Source organism: Vidua macroura, chromosome 2, assembly GCF_024509145.1.
Source record: "Vidua macroura isolate BioBank_ID:100142 chromosome 2, ASM2450914v1, whole genome shotgun sequence".
NCBI lineage: Eukaryota > Metazoa > Chordata > Aves > Passeriformes > Viduidae > Vidua > Vidua macroura.
In genome coordinates this window covers 39,320,666-39,337,144 of record NC_071572.1, presented here as the reverse complement: position 1 = coordinate 39,337,144, position 16,479 = coordinate 39,320,666, and the positions used below count along the sequence as shown (strand labels likewise).

Genomic DNA, 16,479 nt, shown 5'->3' with positions numbered 1-16,479 from the left:
TACTGCTTTCTTTTTCAGTCATGCCATGCAGCCATGGATATCTAACCTGCACAGGCTCTGGTGAACATAGTGACTCTCTGTTATGGGTGCAAGATCATTTTAACAGGCAGGAATGGCACTTTATTGATTCTGACTTCATCAAGTGCCTGTTTCTTACTTTGTGTATAACTCATTAGCAGCCCACTCTTAAACTGCTCAGGAGTCTTTGGATGAGTTTGGGACTCGGACTTTAATCACAGTAATTAGCGTGGAATTTTTGAATCCTGGTCTGGATCTTGACCTTGTAGCATTTAGCCAATGCGCACACAGCTGGACCAGCGGCAGGGGCTGCAAGAGCTCAGCAGTGGGGGATGCTCCCGGTGTCCTGGTGTGGGAACCGACGCAGAGGGAATGGAGGGGAGTGGGGAAGAAAAGAGGGGAAAAACATGTTCAGTAAGAAAAGAAATTCTGCCCAAACATAGTTGCCAATTTTTGTGTATGTACGCCGAGATGGGTAGGTGCAAAGTCACTTTGTGAAAAGGCCGGGGCAGAATTAGGAGCAAGGGAAGTAAGTACCTGATGGTAAGATGAAGGGGAGAACTGGAAGAGCCAAGAGTGGTTTTGCACTGACATAAAGAATCTCTTCAAATTCAGCTTTTCTGTAGAGGCCACCAGGATGGGTCTGACTGTATAAAAGTGCAACCATTGCAGATTTGTCAGTTTTATATATTCACTTCCTAAGACAGGTTTTGGCATGGGATGTTCCAGGACAACTTGTTGGTTATATATGCCTGGTCCTTCCCCTGAATTAGAAGATTCTCAGCCTCCAAAGGCACGTTTTTTCCTTTGTGCCACACAGCTCTGATAATACTTGATGCATATTTGTCTGTGCACAAAACCCAAAACCAAAACCAAGTAAATCAAAACAGATCATACATCAACATCACACATCCAAAGCAATATTTTCTTACTTCTCAATGCATAACTTAAAAAAGGCTAATTTATGTGTCATTTTTTTCTAAATCTCTTGATATTGGTATTGGATTTTTATCTTTATTGTGGGATGTTTTTGTTATTTAAAATGTGTTGCAAATTTCTGTTGCAGCTGCTAGTTGCAATTCTGTTAAACAAATGTAATGCAAGAGTTTCACTGAAGAAAGCATACAGCTAGATAAAATTTTGCAGTATCTCTTTACAGTGTTGTAGATTTTAAAAATGCAACTTAGAAACTGAATTAATTAAATAAATGGAAGCATTCAAAATTTCCTTAAAACAAAAACTGTCCATACTTAGAGTTTATTTCTATATCTTTATATTTAGGAAGACAGAGAAAATAACTGTTATCTTAACTGCATGTTCCTTAGGTGGAAGTGGCAAAGTGAACGTCTTACAGACAGACAGAGTGCTTTCCCATTGCCCTGCAGTGCTGTGGGTCTGATTAAGCAGCAGAAAGCATCCCTAGAAACCAGATACTTTGCCAATGGTAAAAGCAAAGCGAGGTACAACTCGGCTCAAGAATACTTTATGGGCATGACGAGTTATTCCGAGTTATCCACACCGTAAGGAAGGGAGCAAAGCCTCAACTGTATGTCACATATGCTAAAGCTCCCCAAGACAGGACACCAATTAACCTTGGATGATAGCAAACACACACACACACACAGGCTGCCCGAGAGGAGCAGCCTGTTGCCATTAGTAGGAAGCAGCAGCCCTTGTCACCCTGAGCCATTATTTAAATCTCTTTTAAAATTCACTTCTTAAGGCAAAGAACCGTAGCACTCTCCTCTTCTTCACAAACAGGCTATTTTTGCTGTCCTGAAAACAGGACACATTAGTAATATGAGAAGCCAGTGGTCCTTTTATTTTTATCCTCACTGTCTAATTTGGCCATTTTGAATTGAGAAGACAAAAATGCCTGATCTTCAGTCAAAGCAATTTAAGACATGATGGAGCTGAGAGTGAACCAAAACAACAGGGTCAAATGTAGTTGAAAGAACATGGTGGGGTAAATAAAAGGTCTTTTTTTTTTTTTTTTTTTTTTTTTTTTTTACATTTAGTGCTGGTGGGAGGAGAAAGTTTGGTTAACTATTTAACCTATGATAGCCTTTTATCATTTTATGGCTTAGGGGTCCATGATTTTAAGCCTTTCCCAGTAAGTTCTTGGTTTGTATTCAGTCTTTTCTCTGGTGCCCAGTTATATGACTTACATTGATTTACTGGAGATAGGAAAAAATTATAAATAGCAGACAAAGCCACATATTTTTCCTAAAATTACTCTCCAGCAACTTTGGATTTGGTGCTTTGTTTTCATTTCCACTCACACTTCTATGTGTCTTTTTTTTGGTTTTTTTTTTTTTTTTTTATCAGTGGGACTCTTCTTCCCCATTTGGTTCAGCTCTCTGTTTTTTTGGCTATAATGCAATGTGTCCTGATCAGTTGGAGTGAGTGCTTGTGAAAGGTCACTTGGAAGCCCCCTTTTCATTTCTCCCTGCTACAGTTTTTCCAGCAGGCAAGTACTCTCAGGAGCAACCCCCTCCACTCTGACCCTTTTGATATCCAAAGCTGGTTGTTACGGGCGTTAAATTTCTTAATTCGCTGAGTTTTTGTGAGTGCTTCTTCAACTCACCACTCAGTCCCCACAGCTGGGTGCAGACCGCCTGTCTCCCTCTAGGATGCTGTGGAAGTGTTAGGGTTTATTCTTTCACCTTCTTCACACTTTTGGGGGGCTAATTTTATACTTTTATGTCTTCCATCAGCTTCAGGGAAATTAATCTTCACGTTACATCTATGCGAGATAGTATCAGTCTTATGGTGGGAAGTTTAAAATTAACAAAGCCTCTCCTGGTAAAGAAAACTGCTTGTGAAGAGATCCCAAACCATGAGAGCTGGTGGCTTCTGCCTGCCCTGGAAAGGGCTTAGGTTTGGGGGGGTTTCTTAATTAGTTTTTTGAGGGTCAGGGAAATGACCAAACTGGGTCTGGAACAAAGGAAGAAATCAAAATGTAAAGCTGAGTGTTTGGTATGTTGATAACTACCCCGTTTTAATTTCAGCATAATTGGATCAGGGTTAGTGGCAGTTGTTACATAAAGTTCCTTCCCTTAGATTTTATTCAAAAGTAAATATCATAGTTCTTCACTTTTAACCTAAGTGTTTTTCTTTTTTTTCCTTTTTTTTTTCTTTTTCTTTTTCTTTTTCTTTTTCTTTTTCTTTTTCTTTTTCTTTTTCTTTTTCTTTTTTTTTTTTTTTTCCCTAAAGAAGAGCTGCTTGCTTTACCCGCATTTATTTCCACTAGAAGAGCACTAAGATTTTGGGGACCTGTATTCTGATGGTAAAGCTTGTGACATGAGCTTTTGTTTTCCATTCGGGGAAATGTTAGCATTTTTTCACATGTTAACTTTTTAACAATTACGAGGAATTTCTTTTCCTTGAAAACTGTTGTCCTTTTATTTTCCTCCCCTTTTCTCTCTTCTTGATATTTTTATTTCCCTTTTATATGGAGACTTGTAGATTTTGTCACTTCAAACGTTAGCTGTTCCTCCTCTTTTCTTTCACTTTACAATACACACTAGGAGATTTTTTTTTTTTTTTTTGCATATTCCTTCCCTTCCTCTGTGAGATATTGTAGTTCACCAAATTTAAAACACTACAGTATTTAGAATCCCCGCAGTGCCATTTTAAGTATTTGGACCTGGAAAATGCCCCAAGTAATAACTACCTGAATTGCTTTTAATTACACAATATAGCTGCATCATTTTACTTCAGATTCTTTTTGATTGATGCTGTAAGGCAATTGTAACCATGGATGATGGGATTAAGTGCCTCTTGAAGTGACTTTAGCTTCTTGTGGGAACAAAGGAAAAGAAGAGAACACTTAGTCCCTTTTTGAGTGAACAGCCTTTTTTCACTTGCTATATAAAGAAATACAATTAACAAACATTATCCCCAGAGGTGAATTGAAATGTACATGCGGACAATAACCGCTCTTGACTGCAATTAGACATATATGATCCGAGGTATTTTGGCCATTCATTAGTGCTAATTGTTTGAGAAACAAGCCCAGAGAACAAATGATTAAAATGTTAGTGCCATAACCAGGATTATTAGCATGTGTGATAAAATGCATGTGCCGCAGCTGTACCAATAAAACTCTCCAGCGAGTCGCTTTGATTCGACAAACACTCAGCACGGCTGTGAGCCCTCCGTATTTGCACAGGGCCTGCTGATGTTTATAACAAACAACTTGTATCTTCTTTTCTTAATTAGAAAGAATTACTATGCAAATTGTGGGGCTTTGTAATTCCGTAGAAGTTTCCTTTGTTTTTGGCAGATTATTTGTGTGCAGTGGTGTGCTACTCCCCAGTAAATTCAACACAAAACCACAAACCAACAGGAAAACCATTATGTTTTCTCCAGAGTAGGGTTTTTTTTTGCACATATTGCAGAAATAATTTGTACAACATTTTCCTGCATTAGCTGGGTCTTTTTCGGGGAGTGTTGTGGGTCTTGGATCACTTCTGTCCTTCTTCCACAGCTCCACAGATATCACGGTGTGCAGTTACATGCACAGAGGTCAAAAATACATGTGGAAATTATCCAGATTTTTTAATAGTTTTAGTGAAGTGCTCTTTGCAAACACTTTGCCAACACTATGCCAAAGATTGTAGAAGGAAAGATTCGGCCTATTGAGCACTGAATATTTTTCTATGTGTTTGGCAGATCTTCCAGGGGTGATTTGATTTAGCAAATAAACAGGGAACAGAGGCACAGGTTAAAGTGCTGGAAATCACTTGTGCGAGTACTTTACTTTGTGAGCTCTATGTTGTTGGCTCCAATGTGACTGCACAGGTGTGTGCATTTTAGTATGTGTATGAGTATGAGCAATGCTGGAATGTGAAAATGCAGTTTATAGCAGGGAAATTTGCATAATTTGGGGTAATTTCACTGTTCGCAGTCACGCTGTATGGCTGCCATTGCAAACTGCAGTGTCTCTTAGTACTCAAATAGGTTTTCTTTTCTCCTTCCTGAGGATGAACTATTCACTCTTGGGTGAAATGGTTCTCAGAGGACCATGAGAAACTTTAACTCAGCTACTTTTACATATTTGATGAAGACTTTAGTAGAGTGTTATGTTTGCTGAAGAAATTTAGTTTTATTTCCAAGACCCAAGAGCACTCAGCATGCTGCCAGATGCTATGAATGAAAATATGCTGCTGTAAAACAATTTAATGAGCATTACCCAATAGCCTAGTCCTTGTTTTAACTTACAGTGCTTAAAGGAAGAAACATTGTCTTAGCAAATTCACTTGGCTTTTGTCCATGTGTTTAGTTTAAAGCATAGTCAAGCTTAGTTTGAATCATTAAAATACTTGGAGCCAGGAAACATATGTAAGATTTTCCTCCTCTTTATGGCACAGGGTTAACAGTATAATCGAGACTGCAGTGCTGTGTGGGTTTTTTGTCCTAAAAAAGCAACTGCTGGGGATTTTTTCATTCTATCAACATAACAGAAGTCAAGATAATCAGGGGAGTGTTTCCTACCAGAGTAACTAACTGCTCATATGCAGAGCACCCCAAGGCTTGCCACTGTTTAAAATAAGTCTATAGACAAATGGATCTATTAATTAATCCATGTCTTCCTCTGCTTTTTTATTGTAGAACATAAAATATGACTTTGCGAGGAAAATGCACAGTGATGATTAAAGGATATATGTCAAAGAATTAGCATTGATACCATTTACTGCAGTCATACCTAAAGATACTTGTTGAAAACTCTTATTTTATGTGAATATTTCTACAGCTCTTGGTTTTGAAAGGAGAAGGATTTTGTGTTGGTCTACTGACACCACCTCCTGCTGTATATATTTTTTTCCTGGACATACTTTTTGAAAAAAATATTTCTTCTTCAACTTGCTAAGATAGCCCATGAAACTAATAATTTGACACATTGACGGTGTGTTTTTTATAATAATTCATGTCCTGAGAAACCTGTTGTTTGAGCCCATGTGGTTACAAAGTTGTTTAGCTGAGGAGGAGATACCAATAGTCACCGGGCAGTAGCATTTCCAGCATTAAGCCTATTAAGTGATGGCGTTTTAATGGATTAAGTCTATCACTTCTTTGGAGTCAGGTGGTCTGCTGAGGAAGCTGTACTGCTCCTCCATCTAAACACAAGTTCATAGACCTGGATGATGACACCTGACGAAATCTGGTCTGCAGATAATGGTGTTTTCACCTACACAACACTACATGCAGAGCAAGATATGCAGAGCAAGGCTGCCTTCATGGGGCTTGCAGCAGCGAGAGGGAAAATGGCTGGTCAAACAGCCCTTGGTTTGATGACAGCCCAGAAGAAATCTTGGGAAACATGTGTGACAGAAGATACATCTCATCTCAGCATGCTCTCAGATTATGGTGTTAGCCACGTCTATCAGGTTTCTGGCAGGTTGGAGGGTTGGTGAGAGGCAGTCATTAAGGGTGCTTCAGGGGCTGCTTGCCTCCAGGCTGGAGTTAACTATTAATGGGCTGAGCTCTTTGACTCCTTTGTGCCCTTAGGAACCACAAGGCTGAAGCCATCAGAGAAAGAGAATAGAAACTAATCACTTTTGTTCCCTCATATATGTTATGGGAAGGACTGCAGACTTCTTTACTGACCTCTGTGTCACACTGAGAAAAGATCCTACTCTTTCCATTTGAGATAAACCACTCTTCCACCCTGTCCTTGCTCTCCCAACGTGTACTACTGAAAGAAAATGAGATTAAGTGGATTTGTCTAGCAGCCACTTGAGTTGCCACAAGTTCTGTTACAATCCACACTTCAGCTTGAAGCAGGGAACATGAAATAATTTGTGAGAGAGAGGCAAAGAGAATACTTTGGAGGGGCTCAGTGGATCTCAGTTGCATGTTTCCAAGTGTTGATAGGACCTCCTACACCTGAGTCTTGAAGCTGTTCCTGTTATTAAACAAGGGTAACACAGGCATTTTTAATAAAATAATTTTTATTTAACTGCCAAGCTGTCCCATTTCTTAAACTGAATTAAGCATCACCAGGCATGGTGCAAAGAAGAGCCCATCAGTGGTTTTTGTAAGCTCTTAAAGTGGATCCACACAGGATATGCAGAGATGCAGCAGATGAGATGATGGAATCGTTTTCCTTTTCAATTTAGTTTACTGAGGTTAAATGTGATAGAAGCTTTTTTCATATTTTTAACCCAAGTCTTATATTCAGCTTTAAGGGTGCACACTCTAGGGGAAGAGAGGGTTCTTTAACAGATTCAGCTTAGAAAGGCGAGTATTACAGTGGTCTGTCAGTAACATGCCACATTGGCTCTGATTTAGATTGACTGAACTCGTTTCCAAGCATTTGAGAGTGTTAGTCATGTTTGCTTTGAAGAAAACCCACATGTGTGTGTAGCCATGTGTCATCCAAGTCTAGCAACTTGGGAAGCATTATTAAGAGGGGCACAGGAAAATGCATGGGTCCCTGACATGATGTGATAATGACATGTTCAGCATGGTGCTAGGAAAGCTTTGCATTATTCAAAGTGCTGAATAATATACATGATAATGCATAATGTTGTTATATGGTAGGATTATTTTGTGGTGTAAGTGCCTTGTGCTTAGTATGAAGGTAAAATGTATTATTTTGTCCTCATCTTTGATGTAGCAGAATAGGCCTGGGGGGTACAGCATGCAGTGAGGAGGAACAGGAGCAGGCAAGGGGCTTTTTTTGGAGGGCCAAGAAACACAGTGGCACCCTCTATAATTTATTTCTCTGTGCTTGTAATTATGGAGCAAAGCAAGCTCCCCATGGCACTCAAGAGCAGCCTCCTCTGGCAATCCCACAGCCTCCAAGTGCACTAACCCTGCTCCTGCCTGGAGCTGGTGTGCTGGGCCCTCACCAGGAATATCAGCACATGGTGGAGACCATGCCAGACCTCACACCTATGGGCCACAGGGATGTGGCACCAAAGGCTCACACCTGCACTAATGTGTGGTGCACAAAGCATTTACAAACTTAAATGACTCCACAGCCAAAAAAACTTTGTCAATGAAAGTCTGTGCTGTGGATGTGCAGGTCTGAAGAGAGTAGCAAGGCTCCACACTGCACGGGGTTTTAATTTTTTTTTTTTCATTTCCCCCTCCATCCATCTTGCTTATTTAAAATTTGCATGCAAATACATTTGTTGATATAATGCTAAGGTTGCAAAATGAACTTCACAAACCTGTGTTTGTTTTAACCAGCACCCCTGCTTCATTCACAGCATGGCATCCAGCTCCTGGAGGAAATGTGGCAGATAGCAGCTTCCTCCCCAAAGCAGTCCTGATCCCTTCCCAGCATCCTACAGAGGAGTCCTGTGACAGGGAAAAAAAACAACCCCCACCCTTCTGTATTTCATACTTGCTGTAGCACCCAGAATAGGCAGTGTAATTAAAGCTGCATGGATAAACCTCAGCCCTGGCAGGTCTTCAGTTATGATTAAGTTTGCAACTTCTATTGAACATAGTAGTTTTGGAGTTTTATATTGTAATTAACTATAATACTGTCAGCTAATCTCTCTAACTTGGCTCTTCCAAAGGGAAAAATATATAAGTAGCTCAAAACCAGCCACTATCTAGGTAGGAATGTTTTGCTTTTAAAATACAGTCAAGTATTATTTACAGCATTGCTGCCAATAGTCTAATTTCAACAATATCCTTTACAGGGTGGATTGTCCTCTGCCAGCTGGTGTTCCTAAGCTTGGTTATCGCTTTACATCATCACACAAGTATGTTCCCAGACGGGCTGTGCTCTATGTACCTGCAGATGATGAAAAGAAGATAAGAAAAATCCCATCACTAAATGTAGATTGTGCAGTGTTGGACTGTGAAGATGGTGTGGCTCTGAACAGAAAGGTAATTAAAAATTATCTGTGTGATATAATCAGCACTAAAGAGAACTTGTGGACAAACATTGCCTTTGCCTTGGGGAAGTGACAACCAGAAAGACAATGATAACTCTTAAAATATACAGAGTAATATCACAGTGATAGGCTTTGTGAAGGTGTTGGGAAAATCTGGTTACCCAGAACTCAAAGAGATCCCGTGTGAGTAAGCAGGGAGGGAGTTTTGCAGGAATACAGGAGTGGGCATAAGCTGTCATCACAGAAGAGTGGGAGATACTGTTATTATTGCAACACATTTCTTAGGGAAGAGGAAGAAACAGTCTGTAAGAAGAGAAGTGGGAAAGGAAGTGTTAGTTCAGAATCACCAGGTGGGCAGTTTGTTATTGAAATAAAAGCATCTTCTGTGAGAAAAACAGCGTGAGTCTGGGTTTGAGCCTTGGGGTGTTTGGAAAGATATACTTCATACTTCCTGAAATTTTGGGGGGAAATGCTGTTAGGGATTTTCAATGCTTCTCAAGGATGCTTCTCAAGGAAGGAGAAGTTAAATCCTAAGCATAGCAGTATTTGGAACAGGGATGGAGAGCAGAGTGGGAGATGGATGTAGATGTGTCAAGTACCTGTGCCAACTTTTTGTTAACATTAAACTGTGGAAAAAGAGAGAATGATCTGGCATGCATTCAGTTTCACTTGCAAACAATTTTTTAATATTTGGAAATAACCATTTTATTATGTTCCATGTCTTAGAACCATGGAATCATTGGAAAAGACCTTTAAGATCGCTGACTCCAACCTTAAACATAACTGCCAAGTCAGCCATCTTAAGCAATGTATACAAGAAATTGGTGCAAATGTTTCCTAGTGAAAGCTATTTCTCAACAGGAATGTAAGTTTGCTGTCACATTATTTTCATATTTCTTGGTTTTCTTAACTGTGTCTCCATGCTTCAGACTACAGCAAGCATTGTTTATGGTTTGAGTATAAATATCTTGCCCAGAAAGTTAGGAAAACAGGCTTGAAAAATTTTCCATGTCCCTTTAAAAATGTGGATGAAATTTTATTCTTTTCTTTTTCTTGTGAGTTAATGCTTTCCAGAAGGAGTCTCTTGGAAAGTGCTTTCTTTAACCTTCAGCTCTTTACAGGTATGTTGGAAAGGAAAAATTTTACAGAGTTTGCATGTACCTATTTTAATTCTGAAAAGTGAAAGTAGCACTGCTGGATGTTCCTGTGTGCTGCTGAAGATGATTGGAAAGCATTTTTCAGTTGCTAAAATTCGGTGTTGAAAGACTAAGATTATATCTCCTGTCACAGTGAATTGTTTCATCGCATTTCAGAGGCTGCTGCTGCATGATACAAGATGTAGTTGTGTATCAAACTGAAGTATTTTTAGGTGCAGCTTAATTATATCAAATATTTTATAGCATAAGCATTTATTTGTAATAAACAATGACAGAAAAACAAAATTTTCAAAATTATCAAGATGACAAAGTTGACAGTAGCAATTTCTCAAGGGCGGTAAAATTCTGGCTCTGTTAAAGTAAAGTTGTGCCACTGGGTATAAGATTTCAAGGAAATTAGGGGGAAAATTGGTAACGGAAACTTGAGATGACAGATGAGCCACTGCCTCAGCTTAAATGCAAAAGGAAAGCAGACAGGAGGTAGAAGTGGGGACAAGCTACCAAGAAGCAACAGAAGAGTGTGGTCCAGGCTCGTAGGAACAGAATGAGGAAGTTCAGAGCTTGTCTGGAATCAAAACTGGTGAGGGATGAACTGAACAGCAAAAATGGCTATTATAAGTGTATCAGCAGTAAAAATGAGAAGGAAAACCAGTCAAATGGACGCACAGCCCCACAAAACTGTAGGCTTCACTGTCAGAGTCTGCCCAGTCTCAGGCCTAGAAGCAAAACTCTGGGGAGGGAGGGAGCAGCCACAGTAGGGGAGGATGGAGTTAGGGTCTATTTAAATGAGCTGGTCTGTGGGACCAGACAGGACACACTGGAGGCCTCTGAGGGAGCTGTCATGTGTCACCATGAAGCTGCTGTCTGTCATCACTGAAAGGTCAAGGCTGGGGGATGTTCCTGAAGCCTGGAGAAAGGCACCTCTGCCCAAAAGGCCCTGGGTGCTATTGTACAACAAGCTGCACAGGGTCAGTGGTGTATCCTTGCGGCAAAGGTGGCTAACCACCCCCAGGGCCGTGCTGGCACAGCTGCACCCAGCAGGTCCAGGGAAGGGGTCTTTCCCCTCCACTTGATTTTGACAGTCTCTTTGTGGAGTCCCTGTGCCAAGCTGTGGATCCCAGGACAAGAAAGAGGCTGACCGATGGGAAGGAGCCCATGAAGGGCCATCAGGCTGATCATGGCACAGGAGGGGAGGCTGAGGGCCTGAGTTTCTTCATTCTGGAGATGAGATGGCTGAGTTGGGTCTTGATGGACACTTTGCTTCCTGAGGGGAGCTGAATGGGTGCAAAGCCAGACTCTTCTCAGAGAAGCTCAGAAATGTTGCGGGGAAAAAATCTGGGCACAACTTGCATGACAGGAGATGCTGCCTGCAGACAAGGGAAAAATGTCTTGCCCACGCAGGTGGTCAGAGACTGGAAGAGATTGTCCATTGGTGGTCTATCCTCCCTCCCTGAGGGTATTCAAGCCTTGGCTGGATGAAGCTGTGATCCGCCTGGTGTAGAGCAGTAGTTAGTGCTGCTTTGAGGTGGTCTCCTGAGATCTCTTCCAACCTGAATTAGACTGTGTGATTGCATGATTTAGTCAAGAAGCCTAATTCAAAATGATTGGAAGTTTGAATTTCATTTTTAGATCTGCCACAGATACTCAGGAAGAGTTTGAGACATAGGTTCTATGGATGTGAAGCTAAAATTATTATTGCTCTTGCAGCTTAATTTATTAATGTTTATGAGGTGTTTGGAGACTTTGTGTGAAAGATATGTCAAGAACATGCATTGAAGTACAGTGTTCAGTGGCCCATTGCAAATGGGTAATTTCAAACTGAGGGGAAAAAACCCACTAGGAAACACAGCAACACTGAGTCTGTCCCTTATTCATTATTCTTAAATAATACTGATGAATTTGAGTATTTATTGCTGTATCTTATATTACTTAAAATGCTACTTATGAACTTCCTTCAAACTGCTGCAGAAATGTTGAATTTAGGGAAAACCAGGACCTGACTGAAGGTTCATAGTGCCTTGGGCCTTGTCTGTCTACAGATCTTCATTTGCATGAAGTCCAAGCAGCAAGCTTGAACCACATCTAATGGGTCATTTTAACAAGATACTGTGTGGTTTATATTAGGATTAAGTTAAAATTTGACAGATCGATAATCTGGCATGTCAGTAGCTCTATTTGCTTGCTCATTCAGAAGGAAACGAGGAAGATGAGCTTCCTATCACTGAAACTGATCATATTTGCAAAACTGCATTTGGTTGCAGTAGCAGCTTTTGAAGCTGCGGCCATAAAATAAAAATATTTAACTATTTTCTATGAAGTATTTTCTCTCAATGAAGTTTTGAAATATTTTCTTCCCTGTGCCTTACCCTCACAATTATCTTTTCTAATGGCTGACAGAGAGCACCAGAAGAGGGGAACCCATACCCATACCCTAATCTCCTTTACCATTTTGGTGCCTACATTTCTTACCTTCAAGAACTACAGCATTGACCACAACTTCAGGTGTCATCTCTTTCGCCTTCTTTTGGATCTTATTTTCTAGCTGATATTTTGACTAAATCAGAAAAACAGAAACAACCTCACAGCATTCACAAGGAGAAAATATTTCAGTGAATTTTCCGAGGCAAGCCAGTGGGAAGAAATGATTAATAAGCAAAGCTGTTATAGTATGCTGAGTACTAACCCTGAAAGTAGGGTTAGACCTGATCCTGGTATGAGTAGCACAGGGGCTTTTGCAACACCTTTGGGACCAGGCAGAGTGGTAGGAGGGCTTCAAAAATTCAGAATAGGAAAGGTGATAGGAAGATACGCCGGTGTTGCTAAAAAATTATTTTACAAAGGTAGCTTTAGTCTTGCTGAACATACCCTACAAGTCATGCTGTTCTCAAATCCTGGTTGGGGATCCACATGCTGTTTTTACAGGTTCAGATACATAGTGCCATATGATGCAGACTGTCAGCTGCCTCTCAAGGTTTCTGACTCTGTAAGACATTGGGTATTTCTACAACAGAAATTTAAGTTTTGGTTGTGGGAACAAATGAATATTAGTAAAGGGAAGTTACCTTCCCTGAGGTACTATTCACAGACAAAGATAGGATTTCTTTGCCACTGATGTACATGTACATTTTAAAGAAATTACTCAGAATTACGGGCTTGGTGATATTTTAAAGTGAACAGTTCAAATAAAAATTCTAAAAGTATAAAATTAGAAATAATGCAGACTGCAGTGTTGATATATCACAAATGCATCATGCTCTTAAAACTCAAAAATAGCCCGTATCTATTTCAGCTCTTCACAGGAAAAGGTCTGAATGTGCTTTCATTTTGATTGTAAAAAATAAAAAGGTTTTAAAAATGGCTGTATTGACATGCTTGTATGATTCATATCAGCCAGCAAGCTGAATTGCATCTTATGAAAGCTCTCTGTGTAGGAGCTGAGCTGTCTCAAGGGCTCTCAGCCAAGCCAGCAGTCCCTGCTATAGCTTTCCTCTGTAGAGCTGTATCACTCACTGCGCTTGTAGGTCAGGTGGATCTATTATCAGGTGGAAAAGTTCTCTCTTCCTGTTGGAGTAAAGAAGATTTCCTTGTCAGTGCATTCATTTTCCAAGGACATAGTGAGCTGAGATTTTGTAGTCAGTTCCCATGGGTTATGTAAAGTTACCACCCTTACAAGAGTTTTCTAGAACTGCATTTTTTCCAGCAAGATCCTGTCTTGGTGGTGCCGTTCTTCAGAGCATCCAGGAGGTGTTAGCTGCCACGTCAGCCTAGCAAGAGAACAATTGGGGTTGCTACTATAGCCTTTATATATCTTTCTGAGTCCTTGGCAAGAGTTTTGGAGAATTTTAATGCCTCCAAAGCAATGTTATTTCCGCTTTATCTTGTTTGTGGTCTGCAGGGTGGTTTTGAAAAACTGGGATAATATGATGTACTCTGTAGCTCCCTTCAGTGTGCCATCAGGCCAGGCAGGGCACAGTCCCTCCTTCCAAAGATGACCTTTGAAAATTCTCTCAGGCAAATTTTGAAAGTGATAGGATTTGGCCTCTTCTTTCCATGGGGAACACCGGTGTTATAATTAAGAATCAAAACAAAGCCCCATGTTCCCTCTGCTCATGTTTTTTTTTGTATCAGAGGTGTAAAAGCAATCCCTTGGAGTGTACATATGGCTGAGAAACGTCTGTGCACTCCTTTGACATAAAATACTTGAAGACAGGAAATTTTATTGTTGATCCTCGGGAACTATATGGAGCTCATTCATCCAATTAAAAATTATTGATATTCAGGGCTTTACTGTAAAATTATGCCAGACTAGATTAGAGTTTAATCTCCTAAGCTTTATTTAATGTGAATCGTCATTATGGTGCTTTGTCTCTTTTAGAAAAATGTTGCTCTCTCCTCCAGCACTTAAGCAAGAGAAGCTGGGGAAGAGCTCTGTCCTTTCCCCATGTCCCTTCCTTGAGACGGGAAGCAGTGGTTCTTGAGCCTCTTCTATTCTCCCCAGTTTCCTCAGCAGTGAGGGGAAGTTTGGTTATGTTAAGAGGAGATATAGGGAAGAACCTATTTTACTAATCTGAAGCATGTCCTCTTGGAATCATAGCATGAATATGTTCCTACCTAACATCATGGAGCCACTTAAAAACTCATTGTGCTGTGTCATGGAAGAAGGAAAAATCAGTTAATTCTTTTGAATTGTCTGTTTTAAAAAATAGGATTAAAGCCTGGCCACCTTTCAAAGTGTTCCATTATGAATAACACATATGTAAGAGATGACGCTTAGTTCATTACAGTTAAGAGCAGATCATCCACAAACATGCTGGTTTTATGGAGATTTCTCCCTGTGAGAATGCCTCCTCCATCTCTTTAGTGATCTGATCCTGGGGTCAGAACAAACAGCACGCTGGAGAGAGGGCATCCTTGCCTACCATTTTCCCCTTAATCTGAGACCTTCTGACCTTTTTAGTCCTTATCATTGATGACAAGAGGCTCTTGCATATAAAACAGCACTTCAACTAAATTCGGGGGTGGAGATAAATACATGAAATGGGTCAGCGTGGTATACAAAAAAAAATGTGAGGCTTTCTTTGTTGAGATGCATTTCCTTATTGATGTTATTGAAGGATTTTATAGTATTAGTGGAAGAAAGCTCCAGTTGGTTTCCATAAATCTCTAGTTACTTCAATTAAACCCAACAGTTTTCCTGTATTATATGATGATAATCTCTCTCTTTTTTTTTTTTTTTTTTAATAAAGCCATGTTGGTTAGGATTTATCAATGCTGCAGGTATTTCTCTAGGCTCATAGTGAGACTGTTAGCTAGTACTTCATAGGCACAATTGCATGAAACATTGATAACTAGGTTATTTTACCAGGTCTTTGCTTTATTTATAATAAATTAGTACTGTACCTAATTGTATTCCTCCTGCAGGGAGAAGGCTTGCTGATAAAGTGTGTAGAGAATGATTAAATGTACACAGGCGCATAGTAGGGTGACTTCTTTTCAAAAGATGCACAAAATTAAAATGGGAATGCTGCTTTCCCCACTGGCTTGCCATTATTAAAAGTCTGAGTAGCATGGGAAATTTCTTCTGTAGGAATTGGGGAGTCCAAAAGTCTCTCTGGTTTATTGTAGGGGAGCTGAACTGTACGGTGAAACTCTGCAAGGCCTTTTTGATCCTTGAAGAGTTCTGATGAATATACATTTTTATGAAAGTTGTAAAGTGTTTTCATTTCCTCATTAATCCCACCATGGTCCTGGAAGAACTGCCACTCCTGAGTACTGACTGTGACAATAAAAGTTTTTGTTCCTATTGTTTTACTCTACAAGCCAATCATCTTCCTTACATAAAGATTTGAGGATTCATAAGGAGATCGCAATATTCAGCAATTTTCTTCTTAATGAGCTCAGTAATGCCTGTTTCTCTTCTAGCAGAGCCTTTGAATTGCCAGTTATTTCTTTTCCACTGATTCAGATGTATCCAATTAAGTTTGACTTGGACATGTACTGATATAACTATTACTGCTGACAGAATGGTGTCTAGAAACTTAGGGAAAATGTCTTGGCTCAGTATTAACAGGGATTTCAGACAGGAATATATTAATAGACCTGGGAAAATATTTTGACATACATTTAATATTTGTATGGACTTGTAAGTCACAGTCCTTCGCTTTTGGGTGTAGTTGACTGTCTGCAGGCACATCAGCACACCTGGGTGCTAAAGGCTAACTGCAGGACTAAAATAGGTTCGTACACATTTCTGGACCAAGTTTCAATATTTCTTCTGTTCTCATAGCAGGAAGGACCCAACTACACAGCCATTGAGCACCTATCATTTAGTTTGAAGGGAGCTGTTGAGTTTCAGGTGTGCTACAGAAAACCAAGCTAATACTAAGAAATTCAGTTTACACAGGTAGCTGAGAAACAATCTGTTGGATGAAATTTGGGCACTT

General features: G+C 40.0%; 1 protein-coding gene across 1 annotated transcript in view; it reads left to right on the top strand.

Moving 5' to 3' along the window:
* The window catches only part of CLYBL (citramalyl-CoA lyase), a 138,649-nt gene that overhangs the window by 52,506 nt on the left and 69,664 nt on the right, over positions 1 to 16,479 (top strand). The window contains 1 exon segment of the mRNA XM_053969772.1: positions 8,682 to 8,871. Within this exon segment, the coding sequence (XP_053825747.1) occupies positions 8,682 to 8,871 (190 nt within the window).